Source organism: Anopheles aquasalis, chromosome 3 (genome assembly GCF_943734665.1).
Source record: "Anopheles aquasalis chromosome 3, idAnoAquaMG_Q_19, whole genome shotgun sequence".
NCBI lineage: Eukaryota > Metazoa > Arthropoda > Insecta > Diptera > Culicidae > Anopheles > Anopheles aquasalis.
This window is the reverse complement of record NC_064878.1, coordinates 21,367,424-21,381,595: the sequence shown is the minus strand read 5'-3', so window position 1 is coordinate 21,381,595 and position 14,172 is coordinate 21,367,424. Positions and strand designations below refer to the sequence as shown.

Here is a 14,172-nt window from a genome sequence, read left to right as displayed (position 1 = left end):
ATCAACCGACGGTGAATCCTTCTCCTAGCGTGCGCGCAACGTAGTTGCATTGTGCATGTGCTTGAGAAGAGAGAAGAACCGACCCCAAAGAGGACGCTGGCAAGATGTTCACTTGATGAAGGCTTGCGCCAGGGTGAATATCGAAGCAAAACGGTGCCAAAGGACTTGCTGCGTCCACAGGAGGAAAAACACAGGTCCCTATAAACATCAATGAGTCAGAGCAATAAAACTTCATGTACCTAGAACCATCGTAATGCCGGGGAGTCGTTACGAAGTACAAATATTTTTATTGCTACCCAGAGTTCGTGCTTGGCCTCGCGGTGGTGGACGGACGGTTTCTCCGAGTTTCAGAGTAAGTCAGCCTGCCAGCAGCTGCTGCTTTTAACTTTCCCCGACCAGCTACAGCTAAGCAGTGGTCTTAAGGTCCCCCCTGAGGAGAATGCATCGAATGGCCACCGTTTGTAGGCCATACATTGTTGTTTAACCGCACACGTTTACTAAATGCCAGGATAGCATTCAAGGGGCATTGAGAAGCGCGTTTTCAGGATCATTTTCACGGACACCGTTTTGCTCGATTCGATCGATCAGTATCGATTGATTGGACGGACTTTCCGTTATCAGTTAAATCGCCATCGCGGCGTTAAGCAAATGGAGCAAACAAATAGCAACCATTGCAACGATTGCTGTGCCGTGATCGTAAATATAATTTCTAATGTGCTGTTGCTCAGTTGCTCAGGCTTTCTCATACATTAATTCATGAACCAAGTAGGTCAGGTCAGATGGTTGGTGCTCCGGTTTCTCGGGAGGCCGCTCCATTGTGTGGTCGCTGCTTAACTCAGTGAATGGAGAATGGTTACAGGAGATGCTATTCGGCTGATAAACAAAGAACTGGGTTCATTTATCATGTTTGTCAGCAGCATAAGTAACCGACAACAAAGTGTGTTTCGGCATGCACGATGCTAATCAATATTTCACGCCTCGCAACCATAGGTCCTTGGCTCACGATCACGAGCTTATTAACGAATCATGTAGAATATGCATCAAAACATCCGATCAGATGATGGAATGAATTTGGTCAACTTTGTGTGTAATAATAATTATGTTTCTGTTGGTTTTTGTTTTTTTTAGAAGTAAGAAACACTATTTTGTGTTCTGTGATACTGATACTTTTCTCGATTCTTCGTAAGAAAACGAGTTTTATGCAAAAAGCGGCAATTTCAATCCGCTCTTTCAACGTGAAGTGATTCCTTTCTAAAATGGCATAGAATAACCTAATAATAAAACTAGTTCACTATACAAAATCTGCTGAAAAATGAGAGAGTTATTCAAGTTTAAAATAGGCAAGCACCTGATGGCGCATCCTGTATGGTTATTTAAACAAAAAATATCAACGTATTCAATATAAAGTGTTAAAAAATTCAAAATGATTTGTGCTACGATGGGCAACGACTTTGAAAACGTTGGTTTTGAGAAACGCTCTTCAATGTAGTGATCTGCATTGAGTCATGCATGAGTTGAGGTTATTCAAAACTAAATATCTATGTCATTTTCAATTCGATTGATCTAGAAATTCTACCCAATATTCATGAAAAGATTAGCAAATATCATAGAAAAAAAGAAATTCCTTACCTTCGCCCTAATACAAGTTCAACTGTTGACAAAATGAAAATGCGCCAGTCATGCTAATTCTTAGTGGCACACTAACACACTTCATTTAACATTTATCCGCTAAGAGCACAGCTCCTCCGAAGACCGAACAATTTCACGACATTTCCAATGGTTCTCCTATAGTACCGCGCCGTACCATTTCTCCGACAAGACATTCCAACCCCGGAATGGTCTCACCGTGGTATCGACTTATCGCTGTGGCCGTCGGTCGAATGGTGAGAGAGTTAGGCAAATGTGCTGATGGCGTTGTTGTTGTTGTTGTGGAGGTCCAAATGCGAGGCAAAAACGGATCGATTCCAGACTTGCGGACGCCTACGGAAAATTACAATTCATCCATTGCCATCACAACGGCGACGATGGCGACTATGGTGGCGGCTCCTGCTGCCGGAGGTCGACCATCGCGGGCACACGTTCAAGGTCATTCCAAGTGAGCGGCTCCATTCCACAGCGGCATCGATCGACGAGATTGTGACGCGTGGGTGCCAGCCGGACAGCCATTTGCTGGCCGTGGCCAAGGTGTATCCTTTGGTGGCCAGATCGGACGTTAGTCCTTGTGATTGTTGGATGCACGTGGAAAATCGAGCGGCCACTCGTCAGCTGACCTTCGTCACGTTGCACGCTCTCATCGGGGGATCGGGTTTGAATATACATTTTGAAGTCCCAACGGACTGAGGGAGGCCACTGGCTACAATATCATGGCCAGCAATACGGCCTGCACTTATTGAAGCGTAAATGTTTCTTTCACTCGGGGATAAATGGAAAGGCCCTTTGTCCCTTTTGAAAGGCTTCCCGCTTTTTGAACGATAAAACAATCACGCACCATTGATTTATGACATACCGAGGACCAGTTTGACGTTATTCGGTCCGCACTGGCCAAGAATTCAGCAGCAGCTCGGCAATCCAGAGGCCTCAAATGGGGCCAACAACTACCAGAAACATATGCGATCCATCCAAGCTAGATGGATGGATCTTGTGTGATTAACTACACTATGCAAACGATGATGGTGAAAACGGACGACAGAACGATGGATAAACAACTGCGAAATGGCTTGACAACTGTACGGAACTGACGGAAACGGATGTTTGGACATTTGCCAATCCCTTAGGTTGGCATCGGTCCAGCTACTGGCCGACCGTCGGTGCTTCAAGTCTCTTTTGCTCTCCTAGCACCTAGCAGGGACACACTTCTCGAACTTCTCTTCCTCTAAAAAGAGACCTCCATTAATCGCATCAACACCGATTTGATGGTTCTTCATTGTGGCTCACATTGAAGCTTCCGTTCGCTTCGGTACGTCGTTCCCCCTTTTTCCACCGGAGGAGTTCCGGTAAAAGTTCCGTCCCGTGACCCGTTGATGACCACCAGAGCGTTGGTTACCAGAACGACCTGTAGATTGTAGATATGGCTGGCTGTGGCCAAACAATCGCACTGGACAGAACAGGAGTCCCATGCTTAAAGTTTTGCTGCTGTTGCTGCTATTGGAGCATTGTAGTCTCCCGTGGACCGTGGAAAGGTATCGCTTCCAATATGGTCGAATTCAATTTCGTCCAAACGACTTCCGCCGGAACGGTTATCAGCAAATGAAGGCGAGTGTGGGGTGTGGCGACGGCCTAGGACATCGCCACGAACAACAGGACGAAACAGAGTCTTTCTTTTGGCCGGAAAGGCCAAAGCAGCAGAGCAGTTGGGACAGTGCGGAGAGGGACAAAAGGTGGAAAAGAAACCCATTTGCCCCGTCGATGGCTGCACACAACAAACGAGCGAACGAACGAAGGAAAAAAACCAGACATTTGACATTCGGCCATATGGATATTGGAAGTTTTGGTTCTTCATTTCTGTCTGTTCTGCGATGTGTTCACCTCCCGGATGGCAGTTTCGAAAAGTTCGAAGGACATCTCCGGCAAGTAACACGCTCTTAAAAGTGGTGTACGAAAAGGGGAAAAGCAACGGACCATCCCTCCCTCAGGCCTCCGTTTCGGGTTGTGAATGATGATGATGATGGAAAAACTTCAAAATTGGAATTAGTTTTCCTGGCTTTCGGGGTGTTTTTAGAAGAAAAACTAAATTATGAAATGAATTTGACGCCCCAATTGGTTGTCTTTGGCTCTCTTTCGCTTTCTGTGTCTGCATTTCCGCTTTGGTTTTTGTTTTACCGCTGGGGAATGGTGAGTCCCAGGGTAGTAAAGATCTTGCGAAAGTGTTTTCTTTTTCTAAATTCGCTTTAGCTCCGGTTCAATTTGTTAAGTGCTTTTTGTTAGATTATTTTTTGTAAAATAATGAGCGTTTCCTTGATGAAAAGACAGGATTGCTATGTTAGTGAAGGAGATCGTGAAGTTAAAAAGGAACCAACAATCGAAAGGATATGTTAAAAAGCTTGTTAATAGATCAACTGTTAACAGAACATTAAAATTCCAACATAAGTCTATTGTAAGATGTCTAATTACTATTTAATAGGCTAATTCATGCAGAAAAGGTTCAATCAAACGAGAAACACTGTTCCTACTTTACCAAAAAATAAAACCAAAACTAATTTACTATCGTTGTTTAGTTTAGAACACAAAAATCTAGTTAACAGAGTCCTGCACAAAAAAAAACTACCGAATACAATGATCATAATGTATTGCTTAAAATGATAGTGCTAAAAATAGTGTCCAAATTGAGAGCTTCGCTTAAGCATCGTACCAACGATTACTTTCCTTCACCCGACCGTGCATATAATAATGCTCCTCGAAGCCACCGGAGGGCCATAGAGTAAAGTGTGTTATATGCCCCAACAATCCATCCAATTTCGCAACACACAAAAGCCCGCACAGCACAAAACCGCAAGGTTCAGTACCCCGGATGCATAATTTAATTCCATAACAATAGCGAGAAAGTTGGGAGGAGGGGGGGAATTCTAGGATATGCGAGCATATGCGTGCTAGCGGGCCATACGGTTTCATTTCATGCCGAGCAAGGTTGCTTGGTTGGGGATCGTGGCCCCTAGGATTGCGGGTCAGTTTTGGCACTGGCATTGAAACTGGGCTCAAGGCTTGCTGGGTGAGTGAGATGTAATAACACCACTTTTTTATGATAAATGTGATTGCTAATGAAACGGTCGTTAAAAGTAGTTATGGGTTCATAGAACAGGAGCAGGAAAAATCCAATTCTCTAGAATGGCGTGTGTGACGGACAGTAATGAAACCATTCTGCGAAGTCAAAACTGTGTAGCGCAAAAGTTTCCGTTTTCAATTAATCGTGATTGCATAGGTCTAAAAGAAGTAGTCCGTTTAGAATGGAAAATATCGCTCGGTTGACTACGTAAGGATGACTAATCGTACGAAATTAATTGAGGTTTAATTTAATTTCTGGCCTAAAAAAAGGCTCATTTTTGACGATTTTTTGTTACGTAACCCTTCAACTTTATTTTTTTCAAGTGAATTGCATATTTAACTATAATTTTTGAAGAATATTTAGTTCTATTTTGGGGATGATTTATTAAGAACTTCTTCCATGGCATCAAATGTATGAAGGTGCGTCTGCGAAAAGATACTTTTTACGGTGCCCGTTGTAGCCGCGTGATGGGTCATCAGAAAAATACAAATTGATACTCGTTTGATAGATTATAAGTTTATCTAGGTAGCGACGTCAAGTTTTTCTTGAATTTCCAGGTTTACGATTTTTGTCAGATTTTTTAAATTGAAAAAGTGATGCTTTATGTCATTTTGCATAGAAACACGATTTTTAAAGATTTGTTTAAAAAAAAGTTTGAACATTTTTTATGCAAACTGTACGGGGTTATCTGGCAAAAAGTGTAAGGACTATGTGCTAAAACTTTCGAATCAAATGGTTCAGTAGTTTTTATGGTACGATGGGCACCAACTTTGAAAAAGTTGGTTTTAGGAAACGCTCTTCAAAGTAGCGAGCTGCATGGAGCCTTCTATGAAAAGCAGATTTTCGAAACTCTATAACCCTGTCAGTTTTGCTTCGATTGATCCAAAAATGTTACACAATATTCTTGAAAGGATCAGCATTCAGGAAAAAATGTTAAAAATATGTGTCACAAAAAACTTAAATACCGAAGCCCCCCTTAAAATATGATTTTAGCGTTTCAAAACATGCTTTCAACATTGTATAAATGTTAGGAATCTGATCTAAAAATCTTTTCTTTATAAATACAGGGTGAGGCAAAAAAACTGCAACACAGTTAAAACGCCATATATTTTCCATTTTTGTTAGGATTTTATTGAATAAAACCAAAAAATGTTGGGAATTTCATAAACTTTCAGAATCAGTTTATTCTTTTACGGTATGTTACTTTTTGGAGGAATTATGGTCTTGAGACCGTGAAGAGGCCTTGCTTCGCTTGGCCGCAAGTGATGAAATTCTGAACTTTGTTTTCTTTGATGAGAAACCATTCGTTATCCTGTAGTTTTTAAACGAAAAAAAAAATGGGATTTAGTTTCCAGGAAAGTCAGCTGATAATTTACACTCTCGGCTGGCCACCACGACGCATAAACCGGGTTGATAATGGGTTGAGATGCGATAACACGCAATTTTTCACATTATTCGCACATTTTCGTTCGGTGGATCCGATATAAATCAACAAACTAATGTTTCTAAAGCTATTAAAAGGTTCATTGCAGTCCTAGAAATGCAAACAATTCATGCGAAACCCCTAGAGATTCTAAAAGGCCTCTGTACCTTCCCTCAAAGCAACAGAGACATGAAATTAGCGTAAAGAAACATTTCACACTTCATTTCCATGTCTCATTGGCTGTCAATATCTATCGGCGCAAAAAGCGCAGGACTTCTCCGTTTGCGGTATTTTGAAGGGCAAGGATAGACCTAAAAAATGACATAGTTTTGAACAGTTTATGCAGACGCTTCTCTAAGAATGAGCCATAATACCACAAAGCACTATGCGGGCAACGAGCGATGGTTTCTTCTACCGTCTCAAGATCATAATTCACCCAAACAGTAACATACCATAAAAAACTGAACTGATTCTGAAAGTTTATGAAATTCCCGACGTTTTTTGGTTTTATTCAAAAAATTCCAAACAAAAATGAAAAATATATGGCGTTTTAAATGTGTTGCAGTTTTTTTGCCTCACCCTGTATATCCTGTGTATTATAACTTGTACTAGTATCAGTCATGTGATCCAAAGCACTTCTTGTCGATCGGTCTATCGCTCTCCTTGTCATGAAAACATGAAGCCAGTATCAGTACACAGACACTATAAAAACGAAGCCAATCCATAATAGAACATAAATAATTCAAAACTAGTACTTTGCTCTCACAGAAAAAACCTCGTTGCCTTCAATGCATATCGATCTGCACAAGAATAATAAGAAAAAAGCGACCAGCACCCGTTCACAGAATTTTTCTCGTCCAGTCATCTCGTCGTCGCGGAAAGCTTCCAACATCTGAGCATCGCATCGCTTATGCAGTGTAGGATCCCGGTTGCTACCCACCACTCAGCAACCTGCTCGGATACAAATTGCATCTGGGAAAATGCAGCGACAAAAATGGACGAGGAAAATCGTGAAACGACCTACGACCACCAAACCATCTCGCGCTCGGTCGCGATGCAGCCGAATGTTCCAACCCTTTTTTCGCGATGCGCTGCTCAGCGAAATCCTCGGCGAGAGTAGCTCGTTGCACATTTTTCGACACGACACTCGCCATTCGGTGCGGTGCGGTGGAGTCTAGGATCTCGATCGAAGGTCCTCCTCTCTCTATCTCTGCAATTTCGCTCTCTCTCTCTCTCTCTCTCTCTCTCTCTCTCTGCAAAGGTTGCACAAACCGCGGCGCCGTAGAACGATGGTAAGGGAGGGAATGGGTCGAAAATAAATCATTCCCCTGCGGGACCAGGGAGCGCAACTTGTTCAGCGGAAAATCCCAATGAACTTCTCGGTCGCCAGCGTAATAAACCATGACGCGCCCTGCCTGCACTGCTTATGACTGCAGAGAGTTTATGGCCTGTGGCGAAGACCGAAGCGAAACCATTTTAACATGGCCAACCGGCGCTACATAACGGTTCTGCAGTAGCACCAGCATTAGCAGCAGCAGAAAGCCTTGTCTTCCCAGAGGAGAGCTTTCGCAAAATGTCGGAGAACGCGCACCATGCAACCGACCGTCCGTTCGTTCGTTCGTTCACAAAGAGCGACGCGAAAAGGACATTAGGACGGGGATGGCTTTAGAGGTCAACCTCTTCCGGACGGCAGGGAGCGGTGCCGCTGCTTGTGTAATGCGCTCCATCAGATTAAACACGATATTTCACCGTGGGAGGGGACTAGAGAGTCCTGCTAATGAATCAAAATCTATCGTTAAAAGCGAACGCGGTGCAACCGTTCCCGGACTCACTTGTGGTGCTTCTGTGGCGAAAGCCGGCATTTCGGTCTCTAGGTGATGCTATCGCCGCTGTCGCCACCGTCGCCGCCGCCGCCGCCGCCGGTTTGTCTGGAGCACGATGAGTCATCGCCAGGAAGTGGCGCTGTCGGCAAACCGATGGGACGATCGGTTTCGTTCCGTGTTTGCTTCGGTTGCACCAGTACCTCGTACACCAGTCGCCGACCAGTCAGTCCATAGCCAGTGTGCTGTTCAGTGACAGAAGCGCTCCTCCTGGTGGCCAATTCAATCCAGTCCAGGGCGTTTGTTCAACCCGATATTCCCCGTCGCTGGAAAATGTTAGAGCTACATGAGTATTATCCAGTGTTGTTTCGGTGTTAGGTGACCACCCCACAAAGCCAAAGACCAAAGTCCGCGTTTGGTTCCGCGACAGTGGTCGCAAATATCAGTGCAAAAAGAAGCCATGCCCAGCCGGCCTGTTGTGTCCAGTGCGCAACCACTGTATAGGGGAAACCTTGCGTGACGTTCCGTGATAGAAGCCATTGAAGGCACGAAAAACTCCAGCGAATCGACTGATGATTCAGTGAGGTCCTAAGCTGAACGTAAATCTGTACGCTGTGTGCCGGTGATCGGTGTCGGTGGAATCGGTGGAACAGTAACCGTTTGATAAGTAAAAAGGGCGACAAAGTGGCGTACTTCAGGCAACGGTTGCAGTACCGTACCGCACTGTTGGCGTTGTGTTTGCTGGTAAACACAATCAATAGTGCGCTGATCGATGCACTGATCCGGTTGAAGCTGCTGAGGGCCGGTTTGATACTGACGATCAAAATCAACGCCACCGACTGCACGACGATTATCATGGGGCTGAAAGGAGCAAACATTATCATAGGTTAGTGTTCGTCTGCGCATTCATTCCAGCATTCCACCGTAGCAGTGGCAGTTTGTGATCGATTTTGTGTCTTCGTTATATAGCCTACAGCGCGTTGAGGTTCATTTGCATGATGGTACTGTGGCAAAAGAGCGAGATCATCTCAGAAATGCATTGGTTTTGCAGAAAATTGACATTTGGCCATACCATTTCTCTTAATCGATTCGATACAGCATGATATACGATGTATGATGAGAATCGGTCCCCAGATATCCATGTCGTAGCCATGGATTTCTCTCTCTCACTCTCTCTCTCTCTCTCTCTCTCTCTCTCTCTCTCTCTCTTGTTACAACGCTCATACACATCTCGCATTCGTGAACATCCTTATCGCTCTACGTGGCATTCCGGTTCCGCTGTTCCGCTACTGTCGGCGAGAGGCGGTAGCATGTCCCGGTTAGTAGTCATGCGCTGCATAATAAAGGAACATTTTCGTTAGTTCGGTCTGTTCGTTGTAGTTTTGTGTGCAGTGTGCTACCGGTTGTGCAGCATCCTTTCCAGCAGAACAAAGGAGGTAGCCACAGCAAAAAAAAAGAAGCGAAATTTTGCACGTCCCATTGCACAAAGGGTAATTTGAGTGAACGAGCGCAGCGCACTGGTATGCTTTTGCTGTTGAACGAACGAGTTTCCCTGGAAACCCAGCTGCTTCTTGTTGCTGTTGTGTGGAGCAGAGCCAGGTCTCTGAATGTGATGCGAGTGCGAGTAGGAGCACATTGTGCAAAAGAAAAAGAGAAGAAGCTGATGTGAGTCAGATAAAGTGATACCCTTGAAAATTTTCTTTCTCCTTTTCCATTTTTTCTCCCGCCGGACACATTCCATGCAAAACGATTGCAAATGGAAATCGTAACTGTTGGCAATAGTGGCGAGTGGCTTGTGGAAGAATGCAGTAAGACATTCAGAAGTTTTTCGGAAAAGTGATGGGAAAGTGATGGGTCCGTTTGCTGATTACAGTTTTTTGCTTTGCTACTGTTAATGTTGGAAAAGCTTTTTAAAAATGCATAAATTCAATATTAAATGCATAAGTAACTAATAACTGATTGTATGTTTCGCTACTTTAAATAGCTTCATTCCTTTCAATTTGTATAGTTGCTAAAGTTGTCCTACTACTGGCAACTAAGGATACAGATATCTATTAAGTTTTAGCTAGGATTAAACTAGCAAATTCCACGTCATTTTGTCGTATTAAAACTGACCTGTTTTCTTGGCTGAAATGGACCTTTGGCGGGGCACTGTGTTCTGTGTTACTGCTTCTTTGGAAGCAAAACATCAGCACCAGCGAAGACTCATCTCCCGGATGAAAAAGATCCAAAAGATCAGCGATATCACCGCTTTCAAGACAAGAGACTCTTATGGAGGAATTAGGTAGAATGGCGAGCAGCAGATAGCGGGTTAAAGATAATTTAATAGACATTCTGGTAGGTCTGCAGAAGACGTTATGGCTGGCCATATTGTGGTGTTTGTTGCGGTATAAATTCGCGACATGAGCAATGAATTTCAAAGGCCATTAGAAAGACAGCTCACGATGAAGTTAAAAGGATGAAATTATGCTAAGCGCATCAATTCGGTTTTTTAAAGTTTTGTTTCTATTTGGTAGTCTATTTATCAACAGATCTTTTAAAATCGGGCTATTAAATTTGTATAGTACTTTAAAATTTAAGCAGCAGAATAGTTTCTCACCTAGTAAGAATAGAAATGATCGAAACATGTTCCATTTGGATCTAATTTCAATTCAACAACCAAAATAGTGCAAATTTTATGCATTTCAATGCGTGATGTATTTGCAAACTTTTAATATCGTGAGTTAATTTACTTTAATCACACTCATTGTATTAAAACTTCTTCAATTTGATTTCATTATTTCACATTTTTACTTTTGTTTCTTATTCCTATTCAAATAGTTTCATATAAATTTCATAGCAGTTGCGACGAATTGTCTTTCTCAAGTGCCACCCCTTGCTAATCCTTTCATTATCTTTCTTCTCTCGTTCCAGGTAAGACGCGGCTTGCTAATATTTGAATGTTGTCAGGTGATATTTTGATCCGTCAACCATTGAGTGTGGCCTTGCTGCCGCCACCCTCATTAATAGAATTTTGCAAAATTATGGCGGCAATTGCAACGCTTGCCAATCAGCAAAATATCGACGACGATGATATTTTCCTAGGTAAATCAATCGCATCATTTTCCCTAGTGATGTGTGCAACCAACTTTTTGTCCCGCAAACCAAAAAGGCTTCTCGCACCCTCTGCTCGGTGGCTGGCTGCATATGCCCCTGTTCCCTCAGCCGCCTTCTTTCCCACACCTTTCTGTATTATGTTGCTGTGTTCTGTTCGGTGCAGTGTACGTGTTTTTTGTGTATGTATGTCGGCCAGGCTGCTTCGATTTCAGTTGCGCTAACTGTTGTTGTGTTGTGCACCTAATGTCGTTACCCACAGGTGATGTCTGGCCCTTGGAGGGGGGGCTAATCTTTCTCCAAACATTCAGGTGGATGGGTGGATGAAACGTGAATGAAATCCGATTACCAAAGCCCATTAGAATGCGCTTGCCAAGGGGCGCGTGTCCGCGTGTGTGTCTAGTCTACTCGATTTTCATCAAATCTCGAAAATCTCAATTAAAACCCCCGCCCTTAGATGGTCACTATCTGATCCTACCGGCCATACCGGTGCGAATCTATCCAAACGAATGTTGACACCCAGAATTTTTGGACAATTTGTACGATTGCTTTTCCCGGAAAATCCCATTTCCTGGCGGCAACGAGTTTAGCGACGCTTTATCGTTTGCAATCAATCGGAGTGATTGAAGTGTTGCAACTGATCGCTTCTAGTGATTGAACGATATCAGGATAAGGGTTTCAAATATTTGGAAGAACATAAGAATAACGCAGAAACATTCGTTAAAAGTGTGCTTAGCAACAAATTCCACTGGTTGCTATTAAAAGCTTCAAACTTAACGGCAATATTAAAACCAAAGTTTCTTTTTTGTGAAGCGATCGATTAATCAATCCAGGTATGGTAACGATGATGCGGTCATGTCTCCTGACCACACCGAGTGGCCACGGTGTTTGCTGGAATTTAATGGAAAACATCGCTATTGCTGCCCTGCTACACTCCTCACCTCCACAAACCACCGGAACAATGTTCGATTGGTGTTTTGATCGTTTCGAGCCCCCCGGTCCCTCCCTCCGGTGGCCGTGCGCAGTCCATTCGACAGGCACGACATCAAATTGCCATGTTTCGACAACGAGTTGGGCTTCTTTGGACATATTGGACCACCACCACCACCATCGATGTCGATGGTGAACCGATGGATGGCCAAGTGCTTTCCGACCCGTGTATTAACAGATAATATCCGTTCATTTTTATTGCCTTATCGCACAGCAGATGGAGCAGCAGCAGCAGCAGCAGCAGCTTTCACGTCCCGTTACTCTCTGCTAACCCCTCGCCTCCTTCGATGAGTCTAATAACACTTAACCCAGAAACCAGAACCCTCTTTCCTGCGCGTAGGCTTGCTAGGCTTGCGGCTTAGGTCTTACAGTGAGTGCGCCGAATGGCTCAATGTGAGACTCGATGTGGTCACAATGTTTACATGTTCATGAACACCCATCCTCGTACCGAAAAACTAACATTTTGGCCCGGATTTACCATCACAGTCACAGACTCGATCGTCGGTCCTACGGTACGGCCCTACCCGCGGCGACGTCCAGTCCGGAGCGTCCATCCATCTACTCTCCCTTCTCATAGTGGCGTAGGAGGCCTTTCTCTAGAGCGGGTAGAGATTATTAGATTAGAACAGAATTAGTTTTATGGTGTTTATTTTTGGGGGGATCGTGAAAACAGCGTGCTTTTATTGCGTTTTAATTTATTTATCCGTCCGACCGGGCAGGCGGCGATGCTGAAGGTCTTAGCAAGGACTTGCCGTCCAGTGCCGTTACTTCTCGCACTGGCACTCTGGTGGTCTGCTGGTCGTTCTGGGGGTGCATGCATGTCATTCCGTCCCGAGGGGTTCTCTCGGGCCACGCTACGGCGGGGGTCGTAAAGTAAATCGTGCAAGCTGCCATCGACATTACTTCTTTTCTGCCGTGCTGACCGCATCGCGGTCGGTTGGCGAGAGACCAAATTGACCAGAGCCCTTTCCAGCACCATGTTGATGGGTGCTGCTACTACTCTTGCTCTCGATTCTTTACTTGATACATGCATTAAAGATCGAGCAGTGGCTCCGCACCTAATGCTCTGTAGTTCGCAGAAGATTACCGTTTTAACTAAGCAGCGCGTCGTTACTTTGTCATATCGCGCTGCTTAATGGGCACGATAGTAGAAGGACTGGTTGACGGTTTGAAGGATTTCATGTTTGTTGTTGAGTGCTACGTTACTGTTGCACTGCTGTAGTTTATTTTATGTGTTGTACTGTTGTTGCTGAAAAAGCTTGATATGGAATTTAGAATGTTTAGGATGTTTTGTGCCTTCAACATTACCTTATACCAAGATAACTGTTTTGATATTAGAATTAAATGTTCTTGGAGTTGACGTAACAATTTGTAACAGTTTATTTGAAAGTGTGTCCGTAGGTTCACAAAAAGTAATACTACTCAATAGTAGATTGATTGACGTGTTTTTAGAAGGCAAAAAGAGTAAAAATTAACCATAACCTTCACAAGACTCGTGCATACAAGTTTAAAAGACCATCGACCATGTTGTTTCACTCAAAATGCTGTCTCTTACAAAATAATACAAGCTCAACCATTTTTATAGTAGGTACCGGAATTAATCCCTGCGTTTCTATTAAACGATGGTCTCATAATCTTTCGGGAAGCCACACCGCTCCATATGTTGTATCGTTTTAAAATATATCTAAGTACCTTTAAAATGCAGTAAGTTACTACTTAAAATATTAACTATAACATTTTTTTCTCGAGCTGAAAATGTTAAGTTTGGTGCCTGAAAAGTTCATTTGGTGGGGAGGTTTAAAACCCTTTTTTTCATTTGAAGAAAACGACTGCTGAAAATGATCGATTGATGGTTTAAGCTTATGGCGAACATGTTACAAAACAAAAAATGTGAAAGCTGGCTTCAAAGGTTTAGAAGCGAAGATTTTAACGTTACAGACACATATCTTTCGGATACACCAAAAACAATGAAAAGATCCAGTTTTCACGTGTGCCGTAGACTAAAACCCCCCAGAAACTGATGAAACTATTGATGGAGAACGTTATCAACAAAAATTGATCCATTGAAAGCGAGCTCTGACCTATGT

The 14,172-nt window shown here is 43.5% G+C and overlaps 1 protein-coding gene across 4 annotated transcripts in view; it reads left to right on the top strand.

The window, feature by feature from the left end:
• LOC126576292 (protein Fe65 homolog) overlaps window positions 1–14,172 on the top strand; it is a 49,531-nt gene that overhangs the window by 21,634 nt on the left and 13,725 nt on the right. The window contains exon 4 of one of the 4 annotated variants that reach the window (XM_050237502.1): window positions 10,916–11,086. The exons of 2 other annotated variants lie outside the window; for them this stretch is intronic. In XM_050237502.1, coding sequence (XP_050093459.1) covers window positions 10,942–11,086 — 145 coding nt within the window. In that variant the 5' untranslated portion in view covers window positions 10,916–10,941. Of the gene's footprint in view, window positions 1–8,293; window positions 8,889–10,915; window positions 11,087–14,172 lie in introns of those variants that run through there. One more of the 4 variants, XM_050237503.1, reaches the window with a different exon arrangement.